Genomic DNA, 20,493 nt, shown 5'->3' with positions numbered 1-20,493 from the left:
GGAGTAAAACTGATGGCAGTCTAAAGTTCAAGATTTTTGGAGCTCTTTGTTCAGTGGATCAGATGTTTGATGAAGCTCTGTGTCTATCTACCACCACTACTGTTTTCTGTTTATTTGTTACTGACTGTGGCAGGACACCTCCGCCTCTGTTTCACTTTATGTTGCTGGTAAATAATATGGTTGTAGTAGTAGGCTAAAGTTAAATGATTTAGTATGCATTAATTAAAGGGGCAGAGCTTTGAGACATTTTAGCTTTTGTATTTTATAAGATATATTTTTTGTAAGAACCACAATTAATAAATATATTTCAGTGAATAACTTATTGTTCAAATCTGTATATAAATATGTACATAAAGTGTTGTAATTATATTGTAAAATGGATGGATGGATGGATGGATGGATGGATGGATGGATGGATGGATGGATGGATGGATGGATGGATGGATGGATGGACGTTATCATCAGTCATCAACAATTGAGAACAGAGAATTGGATATTGGAACAGTGTAGGTCTGACTTGGTAGGATATGTACAGCAAGTAGTGGACAGAGAGACAGAGAGAGATAGAGAGAGAGAGAGATCAGAAGGCATGAGAAAAAGTATCTGCATTTGATTGTTTACATTTGATTATTAACAATCAGGACCAGACTCCCTTCCAGGCACCTTTTCTTTGAACTGTTTACGACCTTTTCTTTGAACTGTTTTACGACCTTTTCTTTGAACTGTTTGTAATCAAAGGCGATGGCTGTTTACGACCCCCGTCCCTTTAGAAACAGCTGTTGCCATGTAATCAGGGAAAGTCCAAATAGAAGAGGAGGCGCACAATCTTTCGTCCGTAGCGTGGTGAGACTGTTCAGTCCAGACGTCTCTCCTCAATTGAGCCAAATATAATTCTGTCTCTGTTTAATTCCTTGCTTCTTGTCTTGTTTAATATATGTCATCAGTGTTTGAACCTGACAGAAACCCAATATCAAAGTGACATTTAAACCAGTGTGGGTGGCACTGGGAGCAGGTGGGCAAAGTGTCTTGCCCAAGGACACAACGGCAGTGACCAAGAAGGCAGCGGGAATCAAACCTGGAACCCTCAAGTTGCTGGCACGACCACTCTACCAACCGAGCTATGCCGCCAACATTGACAACTCGTTGAATTAGGTCCTGACGTTGAGCAACTCAAACCTAACGTTGAAACAACATGCTTTTTGACAACATTTAATCAATGTTGAGTTGTGACGCTGATTTTACCATTGATTTTTGGTCATTTTCCAACCAATATTTTACAACACAAATACAACGTTGAAACAACGTGCTTTTTGACGACAATTATTCAATGTCAGGTTGTGACGTTGATTCGACCATTGAAATTTTCAAACCAAAATTTGACAACACAAATACATAATTGAAACAATGTACTTTTACACAACGTTGATTCGACCATTGAAATTTGGTAATTTTTCAAACCAAAATTTGACAAAACAAATACATCATTGAAACAACATACTTTTAGACAACGTTGATTCGACCATTGAAATTTGGTAATTTTTCCAACCAAAATTAGAAAACACAAACACCTTGAAACTACATGCTTTTTGACTACATTTATTCAATGTCTGCTTGTGACGTTGATTCCACCATTAAAATTTGACAACACAAATACAACATTGAAACAATGTACTTTTTGACGTTTATTCAATGTCAGGTTGATGTTGATTCAACCATTGAAATTTAGTCTTTTTTCAAAACAAAATTTGACAACACAAATACATAATTGAAACAACGTACTTTTAGACTTTTATTCAATGTCTGCTTGTGACGTTGATTCGACCATTAAAATTTGACAACACAAATACAACATTGAAACAATGTAGTTTTTGACGTTTATTCAATGTCAGGTTGACGTTGATTCGACCATCGAAATTTGGTCTTTTTTCAAAACAAAATTTGACAAAACAAATACATCATTGAAACAACATACTTTTAGACAACGTTGATTCGACCATTGAAATTTGGTAATTTTTCCAACCAAAATTTGACAAGACAAACACGTTGAAACTACATGCTTTTTGACTACATTTATTCAATGTCAGCTTGTGACGTTGATTCCACCATTAAAATTTGACAACGTACCTTGAAGGTAGAAAAGCGCTATACAAGTATAACCCATTTATCATTATCATAACACAAATACAACATTGAAACAATGTACTTTTTGACGTTTATTCAATGTCAGGTTGTGACGTTGATTCGACCATTGAAATGTGGTCTTTTTTCAAACCAAAATTTGACAACACAAATACATCATTGAAACAACATACTTTTAGACAACGTTGATTCGACCATTGAAATTTGGTAATTTTTCCAACCAAAATTTGACAAGACAAACACGTTGAAACTACATGCTTTTTGACTACATTTATTCAATGTCAGCTTGTGACGTTGATTCCACAATTTAAATTTGACAACACAAATACAACATTGAAACAATGTACTTTTTGACGTTTATTCAATGCCAGGTTGTGACGTTGATTCGACCATTGAAATTTGGTCTTTTTTCAAACCAAAATTTGACAAATACAAATACATCATTGAAACAACATACTTTTAGACAACGTTGATTCGACCATTGAAATTTGGTAATTTTTCCAACCAAAATTTGACAAGATAAACACGTTGAAACAACATACTTTTTGACTACATTTATTCAATGTCAGCTTGTGTTGTTGATTCCTCCATTAAAATTTGACAACACAAATACAACATTGAAACAATGTACTTTTTGACGTTTATTCAATGTCAGGTTGTGACGTTGATTCGACCATTGAAATTTGGTCTTTTTTCAAACCAAAATTTGACAAAACAAATACATCATTGAAACAACATACTTTTAGACAACGTTGATTTGACCATTGAAATTTGGTAATTTTTCCAACCAAAATTTGACAAGACAAACACGTTGAAACAACATGCTTTTTGACTACATTTATTCAATGTCAGCTTGTGACGTTGATTCCACCATTAAAATTTGACAACGTACCTTGAAGGTAGAAAAGCGCTATACAAGTATAACCCATTTATCATTATCATAACACAAATACAACATTGAAACAATGTACTTTTTGACGTTTATTCAATGTCAGGTTGTGATGTTGATTGGACCATTGAAATTTGGTCTTTTTTCAAACCAAAATTTGACAACACAAATACATCACTGAAACAACATACTTTTTGACTACATTTATTCAATGTCAGGTTGTGACGTTGATTCGACCATTGAAATGTGGTCTTTTTTCAAACCAAAATTTGACAACACAAATACATCATTGAAACAATGTACTTTTTGACGTTTATTCAATGTCAGGTTGTGACGTTGATTCGACCATTGAAATGTGGTCTTTTTTCAAACCAAAATTTGACAACACAAATACATCATTGAAACAACATACTTTTAGACAACGTTGATTCGACCATTGAAATTTGGTAATTTTTCCAACCAAAATTTGACAAGACAAACACGTTGAAATTACATGCTTTTTGACTACATTTATTCAATGTCAGCTTGTGACGTTGATTCCACAATTTAAATTTGACAACACAAATACAACATTGAAACAATGTACTTTTTGACGTTTATTCAATGTCAGGTTGTGACGTTGATTGGACCATTGAAATTTGGTCTTTTTTCAAACCAAAATTTGACAAATACAAATACATCATTGAAACAACATACTTTTAGACAACGTTGATTCGACCATTGAAATTTGGTAATTTTTCCAACCAAAATTTGACAACACACACACGTTGAAACTACATACTTTTTGACTACATTTATTCAATGTCAGTTTGTGACGTTGATTCCACCATTAAAATTTGACAACACAAATACAACATTGAAACAATGTACTTTTTGACGTTTATTCAATGTCAAGTTGTGACGTTGATTCGACCATTGAAATTTGGTAATTTTTCCAACCAAAATTTGACAACACAAACTACATTTATTTAATGTCAGGTTGTGACGTTGATTTCACCATTAAAATTTGACAACACAAATACAACATTGAAACAATGTACTTTTTGACGTTTATTCAATGTCAGGTTGTGTCGTTGATTCGGCCATTGAAATTTGGTCTTTTTTCAAACCAAAACTTGACAACACAAATACATAATTGAAACAACATACTTTTTGACTACATTTATTCAATGTCAGGTTGTGACGTTGATTCCACCATTGAAATTTGGTAATTTTTCCAACCAAAATTTGACAACACAAACACGTTGAAACAACATGCTTTTTGTCTACATTTATTCAATGTCAGCTTGTGACGTTGATTCCACCATTAAAATGTGACAACACAAATACAACAATGAAACAATGTACTTTTTGCCGTTTATTCAATGTCAGGTTGTGACGTTGATTCAACCATTGAAATTTGGTAGTTTTTCCAACCCAAATTTGACAACACAAATACATTGAAACAACATGCGACCATTAAAATTTGACAACACAAATACAACATTGAAACAACGTACTTTTAGACAACGTTTATTCAATGTCAGCTTGTGACGTTGATTCGACCATTGAAATTTGGTAATTTTTCCAACCAAAATTTGACAACACAAACTACATTTATTCAATGTCAGGTTGTGACGTTGATTCGATCATTAAAATTTGGTAATTTTTCCAACCAAAATTTGACAACACAAACACGTTGAAACAACATGCTTTTTGTCTACATTTATTCAATGTCAGCTTGTGACGTTGATTCCACCATTAAAATTTGACAACACAAATACAACATTGAAACAATGTACTTTTTGACGTTTATTCAATGTCAGGTTGTGACGTTGATTCCATCATTAAAATTTGACAACACAAATACAACATTGAAACAATGTACTTTTTGACGTTTATTCAATGTCAAGTTGTGACGTTGATTCGACCATTGAAATTTGGTAATTTTTCCAACCAAAATTTGACAACACAAACTACATTTATTTAATGTCAGGTTGTGACGTTGATTCCACCATTAAAATTTGACAACACAAATACAACATTGAAACAATGTACTTTTTGACGTTTATTCAATGTCAGGTTGTGTCGTTGATTCGACCATTGAAATTTGGTCTTTTTTCAAACCAAAACTTGACAACACAAATACATCATTGAAACAACATACTTTTTGACTACATTTATTCAATGTCAGGTTGTGACGTTGATTCCACCATTGAAATTTGGTAATTTTTCCAACCAAAATTTGACAACACAAACACGTTGAAACAACATGCTTTTTGTCTACATTTATTCAATGTCAGCTTGTGACGTTGATTCCACCTTTAAAATGTGACAACACAAATACAACATTGAAACAATGTGCTTTTTGCCGTTTATTCAATGTCAGGTTGTGACGTTGATTCAACCATTGAAATTTGGTAATTTTTCCAACCAAAATTTGACAACACAAATACATTGAAACAACGTACTTTTAGACAACGTTTATTCAATGTCAGCTTGTGACGTTGATTCGACCATTGAAATTTTGTAATTTTTCCAACCAAAATTTGACAACACAAACTACATTTATTCAATGTCAGGTTGTGACGTTGATTCGATCATTAAAATTTGGTAATTTTTCCAACCAAAATTTGACAACACAAACACGTTGAAACAACATGCTTTTTGTCTACATTTATTCAATGTCAGCTTGTGACGTTGATTCCACCTTTAAAATTTGACAACACAAATACAACATTGAAACAATGTACTTTTTGACGTTTATTCAATGTCAAGTTGTGACGTTGATTCGACCATTGAAATTTGGTAATTTTTCCAACCAAAATTTGACAACACAAACTACATTTATTTAATGTCAGGTTGTGACGTTGATTCCACCATTAAAATTTGACAACACAAATACAACGTTGAAACAATGTACTTTTTGCCGTTTATTCAATGTCAGGTTGTGTCGTTGATTCGACCATTGAAATTTGGTCTTTTTTCAAACCAAAACTTGACAACACAAATACATCATTGAAACAACATACTTTTTGACTACATTTATTCAATGTCAGGTTGTGACGTTGATTCCACCATTGAAATTTGGTCATTTTTCCAACCAAAATTTGACAACACAAACACGTTGAAACAACATGCTTTTTGTCTACATTTATTCAATGTCAGCTTGTGACGTTGATTCCACCTTTAAAATGTGACAACACAAATACAACATTGAAACAATGTACTTTTTGCCGTTTATTCAATGTCAGGTTGTGACGTTGATTCAACCATTGAAATTTGGTAATTTTTCCAACCAAAATTTGACAACACAAATACATTGAAACAACATGCGACCATTAAAATTTGACAACACAAATACATTGAAACAATGTACTTTTAGACAACGTTTATTCAATGTCAGCTTGTGACGTTGATTCGACCATTGAAATTTGGTAATTTTTCCAAGCAAAATTTGACAACACAAACTACATTTATTCAATGTCAGGTTGTGACGTTGATTCGATCATTAAAATTTGGTAATTTTTCCAACCAAAATTTGACAACACAAACACGTTGAAACAACATGCTTTTTGTCTACATTTATTCAATGTCAGCTTGTGACGTTGATTCCACCATTAAAATTTGACAACACAAATACAACATTGAAACAATGTACTTTTTGACGTTTATTCAATGTCAAGTTGTGACGTTGATTCGACCATTGAAATTTGGTCTTTTTTCAAACCAAAACTTGACAACACAAATACATCATTGAAACAACATACTTTTAGACAACGTTGATTCGACCATTGAAATTTGGTAATTTTTCCAACCAAAATTTGACAACACAAACACGTTGAAACTACATGCTTTTTGACTACATTTATTCAATGTCAGGTTGTGACGTTGATTCCACCATTAACATTTGACAACACAAATACAACATTGAAACAATGTACTTTTTGACGTTTATTCAATGTCAAGTTGTGACGTTGATTCGACCATTGAAATTTGGTAATTTTTCCAACCAAAATTTGACAACACAAACTACATTTATTTAATGTCAGGTTGTGACGTTGATTCCACCATTAAAATTTGACAACACAAATACAACATTGAAACAATGTACTTTTTGACGTTTATTCAATGTCAGGTTGTGTCGTTGATTCGACCATTGAAATTTGGTCTTTTTTCAAACCAAAACTTGACAACACAAATACATCATTGAAACAACATACTTTTTGACTACATTTATTCAATGTCAGGTTGTGACGTTGATTCCACCATTGAAATTTGGTAATTTTTCCAACCAAAATTTGACAACACAAACACGTTGAAACAACATGCTTTTTGTCTACATTTATTCAATGTCAGCTTGTGACGTTGATTCCACCTTTAAAATGTGACAACACAAATACAACATTGAAACAATGTACTTTTTGCCGTTTATTCAATGTCAGGTTGTGACGTTGATTCAACCATTGAAATTTGGTAATTTTTCCAACCAAAATTTGACAACACAAATACATTGAAACAACATGCGACCATTAAAATTTGACAACACAAATACATTGAAACAACGTACTTTTAGACAACATTTATTCAATGTCAGCTTGTGACGTTGATTCGACCATTGAAATTTGGTAATTTTTCCAACCAAAATTTGACAACACAAACTACATTTATTCAATGTCAGGTTGTGACGTTGATTCGATCATTAAAATTTGGTAATTTTTCCAACCAAAATTTGACAACACAAACACGTTGAAACAACATGCTTTTTGTCTACATTTATTCAATGTCAGCTTGTGACGTTGATTCCACCATTAAAATTTGACAACACAAATACAACATTGAAACAATGTACTTTTTGACGTTTATTCAATGTCAGGTTGCGACGTTGATTCAACCATTGAAATTTGGTCATTTCCCAACCAATAAGGTGGATCCAACATTGGACATCAACGTTGTCTTAAATGAAAAAATACAACTATTTTGCAACGTTGTTTCAAAGTCAGTTTAAAAGGACATGTACGTATAATCAACGTTGTATCAACGTCTTCTGCCTGCTGGGTCAAATAACTCAAAACAACATTCCTTTTGATTCATTATTATTTTTGAAAAAAGATCCGTTGTGGTGAAGAAGGAGCTGAGCCGGAAGGCAAAGCTCTCAATTTACTGGTCGATCTACGTTCCCAACCTCACCTATGGTCATGAGCTTTGGGTTATGACCGAAAGGACAAGATCACGAGTACAAGCGGCCGAAATGAGTTTCCTCCGCCGGGTGGCGGGGCTCTCCCTTAGAGATAGGGTGAGAAGCTCTGTCATCCGGGAGGAGCTCAAAGTAAAGCCGCTGCTCCTCCACATGGAGAGGAGCCAGATGAGGTGGTTCGGGCACGTCCGGTAGGAGGCCACGGGGAAGACCCAGGACAGGTTGGGAAGACTACGTCTCCCGGCTGTTCTGGGAACGCCTCGGGATGAAGTGGCTGGGGAGAGGGAAGTCTGGGTTTCCCTGCTTAGGCTGCAGCCCCCGCGACCCGACCTCGGATAAGCGGAAGAAGATGGATGGATTGTTAAAAATGTTTTACATTTTAAAATCGGGCCGTTAAAAAATGAGCTGCGGGCCACAAATGGCCCCCGGGCCGCACTTTGGACACTACTGAATTAGAGTGTCACAATCATGGCGGCGTTTTAAGTTCACTGTTGTCTTCCTGCTGCAGCCTCAGTGACGTTATCTTAACGACCAGTTCATCCAGGAAGTCTTCGTCCGCAGGCTCCGCCTCTTCCTGCGCCTCCGTGGGCAGGAACACGTGGAGATGCTGGCGCCCCGGACCGCCCGAAGGAGCCGCCGTGACGGGCCGCCGACCGCAGCTTAGAACACACGGCTTCCCGATCACACACAGCTGGTGTGGCTGCGATGGCGGATTGTGCGGCTGCGCCCCAGAAGGCCGGAGGTCGCCGCGTAGCGAGCTCGCCGTTCGCCTGTTGGACGGAGGCCGGGCGGGGTGGCGCCTGGAGCCCAGCTGGATGGGGTGGGCGAAGTGAATGTAGGCAGGCGAGGGAACCCGGCAGGCAGGTTGGCGGGCAGACCTGCAAGACGGCAGAGAAGGCGGCGGTCGCTTGGGCAGAAGACAGCAGAAGCCTTCAAATAGGAAGTTGTCCCTCTGGTGGTGGAGGGAGGGATCACTCAGGCTGCAGGACAAAATGTCAAGTCATCATAAAGATGATTGGAAAATGCATTACTTGGTGCAGCGTCCATCTAATCCTCCGCTGGAGGCCGCGTATCATTTACCCAGACATACCCCCTCCTGCCAGGCACGCAGTGGGTGGTGCACCCTCTGAGTGGGTGGTGCACCCTCTGAGTGATGGCACACACTCGCGCTGTCCACATGAAGCTCTGAGTCAGCAGAAAAGACGAGTGGGTCCATAGCGCTCATGCAGCAGGAGGCGGAGTCAGTCCCGCACATACACACCCAATATACATCCAACATACACCAAACACACACCTAACCTAACCCACTTCCAACACACATCCAACACACACATTCAATACAGACATCCAACACACATCCAACACACACATTCAATACAGACATCCAACACACACCAAACTCACATCCAACACACATCTAACAAATCAAACGCACATCCAACACACACATCAAATACAGACATCCAACACACATCCAACACACACTCAACACACCTAACACACATCCAATACAGACATCCAAACACCTAACATACATCCAACACACACCCATGGCCCAACACACACCTGACACACATCCAACACACACCACACTCACACCTAACACACATCCTACACACACATCCAATACAGACATCCAACACACACCTAACACACATCCAACACACACTTAACACACCTAACACACATCCAATGCAGACATCAAACACACATAAAATACACACTTAACACACTCAACACACACCTAACACACATCCAACACAACTAACACACATCCAATACAGACATCCAAACACCTAGCATACATCCAACACACACCCATGGCCCAACACACACCTAACACACATCCAACACACACTTAACACACCTAACACACATCCAATGCAGACATCCAACACACACCTAACACACATCAAATACACACTTAACACACTCAACACACACCTAACACACATCCAACACAACTAACACACATCCAATACAGACATCCAAACACCTAGCATACATCCAACACACACCCGTGGCCCAACACACACCTAACACACATCCAACACACACTTAACACACCCAACACACACTTAACACACATCCAAAACACATAACACACATCCAACACACACCTAACATACATCCAACACACTTAACACACATCCAATGCAGACATCCAACACACTTAACACACATCCAATGCAGACATCCAACACACACCTAACACACATCCAACACACACATAACACACCCAATACAGACATCCAAACACCTAACATACATCCAACACACACCAAACACACATCCAACACACACTTAACACCCAACACACACCCAGTACAGACATCCAAACACCTAACATACATCCAACACACACCTAACACACATCCAACACACACTTAACACACCTAACACACATCCAATGCAGACATCCAACACACACCTAACACACATCAAATACACACTTAACACACTCAACACACACCTAACACACATCCAACACAACTAACACACATCCAATACAGACATCCAAACACCTAGCATACATCCAACACACACCCGTGGCCCAACACACACCTAACACACATCCAACACACACTTAACACACCCAACACACACTTAACACACATCCAAAACACATAACACACATCCAACACACACCTAACATACATCCAACACACTTAACACACATCCAATGCAGACATCCAACACACTTAACACACATCCAATGCAGACATCCAACACACACCTAACACACATCCAACACACACATAACACACCCAATACAGACATCCAAACACCTAACATACATCCAACACACACCAAACACACATCCAACACACACTTAACACCCAACACACACCCAGTACAGACATCCAAACACCTAACATACATCCAACACACACCTAACACACATCCAACACACACTTAACACACCCAACACACACCCAATACAGACATCCAAACACCTAACATACATCCAACACACACCTAACACACATCCAACACACACTTAATACACCCAACACACACCCAATACAGACATCCAAACACCTAACATACATCCAACACACACCCGGGGCCCAACACACACCTAACACACATCCAACACACGTCCAACACACACCTAACACACATCCAACACACACTTAACACACCCAACACACACCTAACACACATCCAAAACACCTAACACACATCCAACACACACCTAATACACACCTAACACACACATCCAAAACACCTAACACACTTCCAATACCAACCTAACACACATCCAACACACACTTAACACACCCAATACAGACATCCAAACACCTAACATACATCCAACACACACCTAACACACATCCGACACACACTTAACACACCCAATACAGACATCCAAACACCTAACATACATCCAACACACACCTAACACACATCCAACACACACTTAACACACCCAACACACATCCAATACAGACATCTAACACACATCCAACACACACCTAACACACATCCAAAACACCTAACACACATCCAACACACCCCTAACGCACATCCAACACACACCTAACACACATCCAACACACACCTAACACACATCCAATACAGACATCCAACACACACCTAACACACACATTCAATACAGACATCTAACACACATCCAAAACACCTAACACACATCCAACACACACCTAACGCACATCCAACACACACCTAACACACATCCAACACACACCTAACACACATCCAATACAGACATCCAACACACACCTAACACACATCCAACACACACATTCAATACAGACATCTAACACACATCCAAAACACCTACCACACATCCAACACACACCTAACGCACATCCAACACACACCTAACACACATCCAACACACACCTAACACACATCCAATACAGACATCCAACACACACCTAACACACACATCCAATACAGACATCCAACCCACATCTAACACACATCCAAAACACCTAACACACATCCAATGCACACCTAACGCACATCCAACACACACCTAACACACATCCAATACAGATATCCTACACACATTTAACACACATCCAACACACCTAACACACATCCAACACACACCTAACGCACATCCAACACACACCTAACACACATCCAATACAGACATCCAACACACATTTAACACACATCCAAAACACCTAACGCACATCCAATACAGACATCCAACACACATCCAAAACACCTAACACACATCCAACACACACCTAACGCACACCCAACACACATCTAACACACATCCAATACAGACATCCAACACACACCTAACACACATCCAACACACACCTAACACATCCAATACAGACATCCAACACACATTTAACACACATCCAACACACATCCAAAACACCTAACACACATCCAACACACACCTAACGCACATCCAACACACACCTAACACACATCCGATACAGACATCCAACACTAACCTAACACACATCCAACACACACATCCAATACCCACCTAACACACTTCCAACACACACATCCAATACAGACATCCAACACACACCTAACACACATCCAAAACACCTAACACACATCCAACGCACACCTAACGCACATCCAACACATATCCAATACAGACATCCAACACAGACATCCAACACACATTTAACACACATCCAAAACACCTAACACACATCCAACACACACCTAACGCACATCCAACACACACCTAACGCACATCCAACACACCTAACACACATCCAACGCACACCTAACGCACATCCAACACACACCTAACACACATCCTACACACACCCAACACACATTCAACACACACAAGAAAACACATGTTTGGGTGTAATACAGTAATAGATGATAAATTGAACTATAAATCTCATGTAAAAAATATACAACATAAAGTGTCAAGAAACACGTCAATAATGAATAAAGCAAAACATGTTCTAGACCCTGCCATGAGGTTGATGATGTTCTAGACCAAAAATCACTCCATTATCTCTACTGCTCACTAGTGTTACATATCTGAGTTATTGTGTAGAAATATGGTGAAACAACTACAAACGTGCGCTTCCTTCACTAACTATGTTACAAAAAAGATCTATTATAATAATACATAATGTTGGATATAGAGAACATACAAACACTTTATTTATTGAATCACAAATATTGAAATTCAACGATTTGGTGCATTTGCAAACATCTAAAATGATGCACAAAGCAAACTATAACCTGCTACCCAAGAATGTACAACAAGAGGAGAAATATAATCTTAGAGGAAATACATTTTATTTGAAAGCATTTTCCCTACACTCTTTTTAAAAAAATCTATGTTAAATTATATATATATTTTTTATAAATTAAAACTTTAATTGAATGCATATTTTGTACTAAAACTATTTTATGGTAAATAAATAGTAAACATATGTTTTGTGCAAAATAAGTCAAACATAAACTTCCTGACAATATTCTGATATTTTAACTTAAAATTGCCTTACAAAACCAGCAACAATAAAGGAAATTTGCCATTAGGTTGTTTTCAGTGATGGAGCCGGAAAGGGCTAGGAACATGTTTTCTCCTGCCATTCATTTATTGACATTTTGGGCTTTTTCACGCAAAATGCTTTTGACATTCATTTACTCCAAACACGGTACAACTTTTTAATATATAAAAAAAAATAAAATGGACCTGAGTCGAGCCATGTTGATGCTGCGCCTATGTGGTGTCCTTTGGGGGCCCCGGAGCGAGGGCAACCTCAGTGGGGTGTCGAAACCTCTCCTCTGCCCTGCAGCTGGCGGCTGGTCAGCGCGGACTAGTGCGCCGGGTCTCGGATACCACGGTCCGCTGAGGCCCACGCCCAGCACCACGGGCGGGGGCAGTCCAGCAGTCCCACTCATGGACGTCTAGAAGACACTTGATAACGCTTGTGAAGCCACACTTGGACCCCTTGGAGGAAGACATGGACGTGTCCTCCACCAAAGCCCGGAGGGGAGTGAGGAGCTGCTGTGCTCCACCTGTGGGCAGCGGGTGCCTTTCAAAATTCATGAGCATTAATTATAGATGACCACAAGTGGTCAGGTGGACCCCACCTGTGTCATTTCCTCTACAGGTCACTTTACAGGCTGAAAATGTAGATGAAGCATGTGTGTGTGTGTGTGTGTGTGTGTGTGTGTGTGTGTGTGTGTGTGTGTGTGTGTGTGTGTGTGTGTGTGTACCACAAACGTAGTGGAGAATTCACTCCTTCTGCTATATGCAGCTCAAAAAGTTAAGGGCGTATTCATCAACTAACTTTCACGAAACGTCCTAAATGGGATAAGGAGCAAGTCGTCCCATTTTGGAGCTGATCCGAGTCCTTTTTATCACGATACCATGCGAGCTTCAACCGGCGTTGTCCACCTCCACCCACAGAGACGAAGACAGAGGCTTCGCTTTTTGGGCTACCCAAAAAGTCATGGGCGGATTTTGTATTTACCTTTCAAGAAATGTCAGAAATGAGATAAGGAAGAAGCGATTACGAGACTTAGTAATGTATGTTTGGTGCGGAGATGCTTCATTAATTTGTCAACTTGTCAATATATCATACTTGCCAACCTTGAGACCTCCAAATTCGGGAGATTGGGGGGGGTTAGGTGGGCAGGGTCGGGGTGGGCGGGGCCGGGGTGGGCGTGGCGGGGTTAAGGGGGGAGGAGTATATTTATAGCTAGAATTCACTGAAATGTAAGTATTTCTTATATATATATATATATATATATATATATATATATATATATATATATATATATATATATATATATATATATATATATATATATATAAATAAAATAAATACTTGACTTTCAGTGAATTCTAGCTCTATATATATATATATTTTTTATTTTTTTTAATTATACATATATACACTACCGTTCAAAAGTTTGGGGTCACATTGAAATGTCCTTATTTTTGAAGGAAAAGCACTGTACTTTTCAATGAAGATAACTTTAAACTAGTCTTAACTTTAAAGAAATACACTCTATACATTGCTAATGTGGTAAATGACTATTCTAGCTGCAAATGTCTGGTTTTTGGTGCAATATCTACATAGGTGTATAGAGGCCCATTTCCAGCAACTATCACTCCAGTGTTCTAATGGTACAATGTGTTTGCTCATTGGCTCAGAAGGCTAATTGATGATTAGAAAACCCTTGTGCAATCATGTTCACACATCTGAAAACAGTTTAGCTCGTTACAGAAGCTACAAAACTGACCTTCCTTTGAGCAGATTGAGTTTCTGGAGCATCACATTTGTGGGGTCAATTAAACGCTCAAAATGGCCAGAAAAAGAGAACTTTCATCTGAAACTCGAGAGTCTATTCTTGTTCTTAGAAATGAAGGCTATTCCACAAAATTGTTTGGGTGACCCCAAACTTTTGAACGGTAGTGTATATATATATATACATATAAATAAAATAAATACTTGAATTTCAGTGTTCATTTATTTACACATATACACATAACACTCCTCTACTCATTGTTGTATTTGAAAGTGCAATGCTTTGCAGCCAGTAGCACAGCCTTTGAAGGAGCATAAGTATGGGCCGTGTAAAGGCCTACTGAAATGAATTTGTTTTATTTAAACGGGGATAGCAGATCCATTCTATGTGTCATACTTGATCATTTCGCGATATTGCCATATTTTTGCTGAAAGGATTTAGTAGAGAACATCGACGATAAAGTTTGCAACTTTTGGTCGCTGATAAAAAAGCCTTGCCTGTACCGGAAGTAGCGTGACGTCGCAGGTTGAAGGGCTCCTCACATTTCCCCATTGTTTACACCAGCAGCCAGAACGATTCGGACCGAGAAAGCGACGATTACCCCATTAATTTGATCGAGGATGAAAGATTTGTGGATGAGGATTGTGAGAGTGAAGGACTAGAGTGTAGTGCAGGACGTATCTTTTTTCGCTCTGACCGTAACTTAGGTACAAGGGTTCATTGGATTCCACACTTTCTCCTTTTTCTATTGTGGATCACGGTTTTGTATTTTAAACCACCTCGGATACTATGTCCTCTTGAAAATAAGAGTCGAGAACGCGAAATGGACATTCACAGTGACTTTTATCTCCACGACAACACATTGGCGAAGCTCTTTAGCTACGGAGCTAACGTGGTAGCACATCGGGTTTAAATGCAGATAGAAACAAAAGAAATAAACCCCTGACTGGAAGGATAGACAGAAGATCAACAATACTATTAAACCATGGACATGTAAATACACGGTTAATGCTTTCCAGCCTGGCGAAGCTTAACAATGCTGTTGCTAACGACGCCATTGAAGCTAACTTAGTAACGGGACCTCTACAGAGCTATGCTAAAATCATTAGCTATCCACCTATGCCAGCCCTCGTCTGCTCATCAACACCCGTGCTCACCTGCGTTCCAGCGATCGACGTAGCGACGATCATAGATGCGGTCGGCGGCCCCGGAGACAGAGGAAGTCGAGGTTGGCGGCTAGCGTGTCTGCTAACCATCTCAAAGTCCTCCTGGTTGTGTTGCTGTAGTCCCCCGCTAATACACCGATCCCACCTACAGCTTTCTTCTTTGCAGTCCTCATTGTTCATTAAACAAATTGCAAAAGATTCACCAACACAGATGTCCAGAATACTGTGGAATTTTGAGATGAAAACAGAGCTTTTTTGTATTGGATTGAATGGTGTACCAATACTTCCGGTTCAACGATTGACGTCACGCGCATACGTCATCATACATAGACGTTTTCAACCGGAAGTTCTCCGGGAAATTTATAATTGCACATTATAAGTTAACCCGGCCGTATTGGCATGTGTTGCAATGTTAAGATTTCATCATTGATATATAAACTATCAGACTGCGTGGTCGGTAGTAGTGGCTTTCAGTAGGCCTTTAATATTCTGGGTTGGAGTCAATAACCAGGCGAGGTGACGAAGTTAGTCTCTTTACTTCATACTTCAGAACCGACTCCCACACTTGCCATCAGGGTGCGCAATACAACGTAAACCGTTGGCCAACCAAGAAGTAACCACAGAACACTATAATGTTCTGTGGTTACTTTTTGGTTGGCCAAGCGGACGTGACGACAGGCTGTCTTCACTCAGGTCCGCACGGACCTGGAGGGGGCGTGCCTTAAGTCCGGCTGGAAATCGGGAGAAATTCAGGAGAATGGTTGTCCCGGGAGATTTTCAGGAGAGGCACTGAAATTCGGGAGCCTCCCGGAAAATTCGGGAGGGTTGGCAAGTATGCAATAAATTTAGCTTTCACATTTCGTTCTGCCTTCTTTAAATAGAGGTTCTTATTAAATTGCATAGTCATAAATAGGGCGGGGCCGATAAAAGGCTAGTAATACATATCGCAATAGACACATACTCGATAACAATATGAAAATGCGTTCGGTAAAATATTCGATACATATTTACATTTTTTGGTCGGAAATAATGAAATTATGAAGCGAGATTCATTTTTAGAGTCACTCGCGCTATGGGCAAACAGGAAACAGGAAGTGTTGGGGCGGTATAGCTCGGTTTGTAGAGTGGCCGTGCCAGCAACTTGAGGGTTCCAGGTTCGATCCCCGCTTCCGCCATCCTAGTCACTGCCGTTGTGTCCTTGGGCAAGGCACTTTACCCACCTGCTCCCAGTGCCACCCACACTGGTTTAAATGTAACTTATGTACATTTAAATCACTATGTAAAAGCGCTTTGAGTCACTAGAGAAAAAGTGCTATATAAATATAATTCACTTCACTTCACTGAGTAATGGGCGGGACACGCTAGCAGCCAATCAGGTAACAGTATTCACTGAGCAAATGGGAGGGGCAGCCAATCATGTAAACGTAATAACTACCGAGTGTTACACCTCCAAGTCACCGACCATAGTCGAGGAGCGCGGGGGAGATGTTCCATAGACATCTTATAAGTAGACGCAGCATGGAGCGCTACTGCCTGCTGGCGCTGACGAGACGCGGGGCCGCCATCTTGGAGTGGTGATCCGCTCCACTCAGTGCAATTCATTTGGCAGGAGCAGCGCATTTAATTAATCTTACCTCACTGAATACCACTGATTTTCACACGTTTTTTTGTCATACGTGTAGCTATGATTAAGGACACGTTTTGGCGTGTTTTATTATTCATAGCTTGCTTAACAGTAATAGAATATTCTTATATGCTATAAGTGACCAGACGTCCGAGATCAAAACTGGAAATATAATCCCAGAGAAGGGGGGAAAAAAACGGTCAGCTATTTTTAAGTTGAAGAAACAATATGATTAGGTTATATATACATGCGGATATCCTACATAAACAATGTATGAACAGTGTTGGGTTAATTACTGAAAACCAGTAACTAATTACAGTTACTTTATTTCCAAAGTAACTCAGTTACTAACACAGTTACTTACAACAAAAAGTAATGCGTTACTGTGAAAAGTAACTATTTAGTTACTTCTTCTTTTTTTTAAGGCTCCCATTAATGCCTTTTTAGCCTTCATTTCAGTACTGTTATTGCACTGGAGAATAATACAATCTGTTGATCAACTTGACATGCATTTGCATCGCTGAACTCTGCTAAGCAATGTGGTCTACGTACAACACACAAAGACTAAGATATGTTTTAAAGGGCCAAATTATTTTGGGCCAGAACAAATTGACAGAACTATTTTAAATAGCTGCAACATAACATACATAAGTAACAAACAGCATAATAACAACATAGCTGTAAACCTGGCTTCACCCAAGGAAGGCACACATGACATGATTATACGTATGTCATGTCACTATATACAGCACACATACTGCTATACACACAAAGCCTAACCAGGCCTTTTTCTCTCTCAAGGAATTGTGAAATAAAATCATGTCTTCAGTGAAGCCCAGAACACTCTACACATCTCCCAAGTTTTAGTTTAGAGAAAAGGAAAGATTGGCCTGGCCCACTAGGATCCCTCTTTATGTTTGTGAACTTTATAGTCTATACATTTAGAGTGATGTGATAATCAAACACTCTAGAAGTGTAGAATGAAAGAGTATATAAGAGAATTGACAGAGTGTGTGTACCTTCCGTGCTGAATGATGAGCAGAGGCAGAGTTTGGAGTGTCTTCTTTAGCTTGCTTTCCATGTTTATGTGCTCACTGTCCACTGTGTCCAGGAACTTGGAAAATGTTTTCGTGCCATTTGCTGTTTGATGCCCGATGTCATGCTAATTAGCTGCCTGAAAGCGGGTGACTCCACTGTAGAAATAGCCTGCATGTCTTCTAGCACATACGCTGCAATGGCTCTATCAATGTTGTCCTGGCTAGCAGTCCCTCCGTTAAAATCCAGCCGGTGAAGTGGCATCGGAGTCTCTCTCTCTCTTTACTAGCTTCGTCGAACCATGTTGCTTTTGTAGCTGTTTCAGCAGATTTGAATTGCTGTTTTGGGCAGTAGATGGGATCTTTGATCCAAGACACAACTTACATTTAACTAAAATGTTCTTTTCTTTGTGCTCGACAAAAGAAAAGTAGTGAGAATATCTCCATGTTAAGAAACTCAGCTTCGGCTCCGCCATGATGTCTTGTTAGTAAACACAGGCACAGACACACCACACACAGCGCGCCTTGTGTGAGACAGGAAGAATCAGAAGGACGACCGCGCAGCTCTCCGATAAAACACACTCAGATCTTCTCACTTTCTAGCCGATACTATATAAAAAATAACGTAAAATAACGCAGTAACGCATCATGTAGTAACGGTAACTGAGTTACTGAATATAACAAATAACACGTTAGACTACTAGTTACCGCCGAAAATAACGGCGTTACAGTAACACGTTAGTCCCAACACTGTGTATGAATACACTAGATATCTATATAACTTAGGGAGCTGTATGACATTTTTAAATTAAATTAATTTCATTGACAAGCAATTCTATTATGGTCATACTCTTGTTTGCTAGCAGCTACGATTTCAGTACTATTGAAGATCTTTGCTCCTTCTCATCTCTGTGGTAATATTCTTTTCACAAAATACAACCAATAGTACGTTCATGTTAAATATTACTTGTGAAAAGCAATCCCCCGATTCCTATTTTCAACAGTCCGCTCATTTGAGCAGGAAAACGCTGAACATCTTAGTTTTCTACCTGTCAACTGTCAGTTTAGGCTGCTCGCCGGCTCCTCATCACCACTTCAAGATGGCGGCCCAATTTCTCGCGTCGGGGGTAACAGCCTTCACTTTACCCGACAATGGGTCTGCTAAGCTCCACTTTAGGGTCGGAATTGTTCAATTCTTATCTCTATCACACACGGACTACATAATTTAT

The 20,493-nt window shown here is 39.2% G+C and overlaps 1 protein-coding gene across 3 annotated transcripts; it reads right to left on the bottom strand.

Moving 5' to 3' along the window:
* Nucleotides 1–6,903: 6,903 nt before the first annotated feature.
* LOC133649650 (uncharacterized) lies at nt 6,904–19,719 on the bottom strand. 3 transcript variants are annotated; one of them, XM_062046290.1, is made up of 3 exons: nt 19,250–19,719; nt 13,876–14,201; nt 6,904–9,184 (listed from the first exon to the last, which is right to left on the bottom strand). In XM_062046290.1, the coding sequence occupies exons 2-3, from the start codon at nt 14,082–14,084 to the stop codon at nt 8,671–8,673; spliced, it is 723 nt and encodes a 240-aa protein (XP_061902274.1). In that variant the 5' UTR covers nt 14,085–14,201; nt 19,250–19,719; the 3' UTR covers nt 6,904–8,670. The 3 variants fall into 3 exon arrangements, with proteins under 3 accessions (XP_061902274.1, XP_061902277.1, XP_061902275.1); XM_062046293.1 differs by lacking the exon at nt 13,876–14,201; XM_062046291.1 differs by lacking the exon at nt 19,250–19,719 and having other exon boundaries at nt 13,876–14,610.
* Nucleotides 19,720–20,493: the final 774 nt, after the last annotated feature.

The sequence above is a fragment of the Entelurus aequoreus genome, linkage group LG05 (genome assembly GCF_033978785.1).
Source record: "Entelurus aequoreus isolate RoL-2023_Sb linkage group LG05, RoL_Eaeq_v1.1, whole genome shotgun sequence".
NCBI classification, from domain to species: domain Eukaryota; kingdom Metazoa; phylum Chordata; class Actinopteri; order Syngnathiformes; family Syngnathidae; genus Entelurus; species Entelurus aequoreus.
This window is presented reverse-complemented; position numbering and strand designations above follow the sequence as displayed.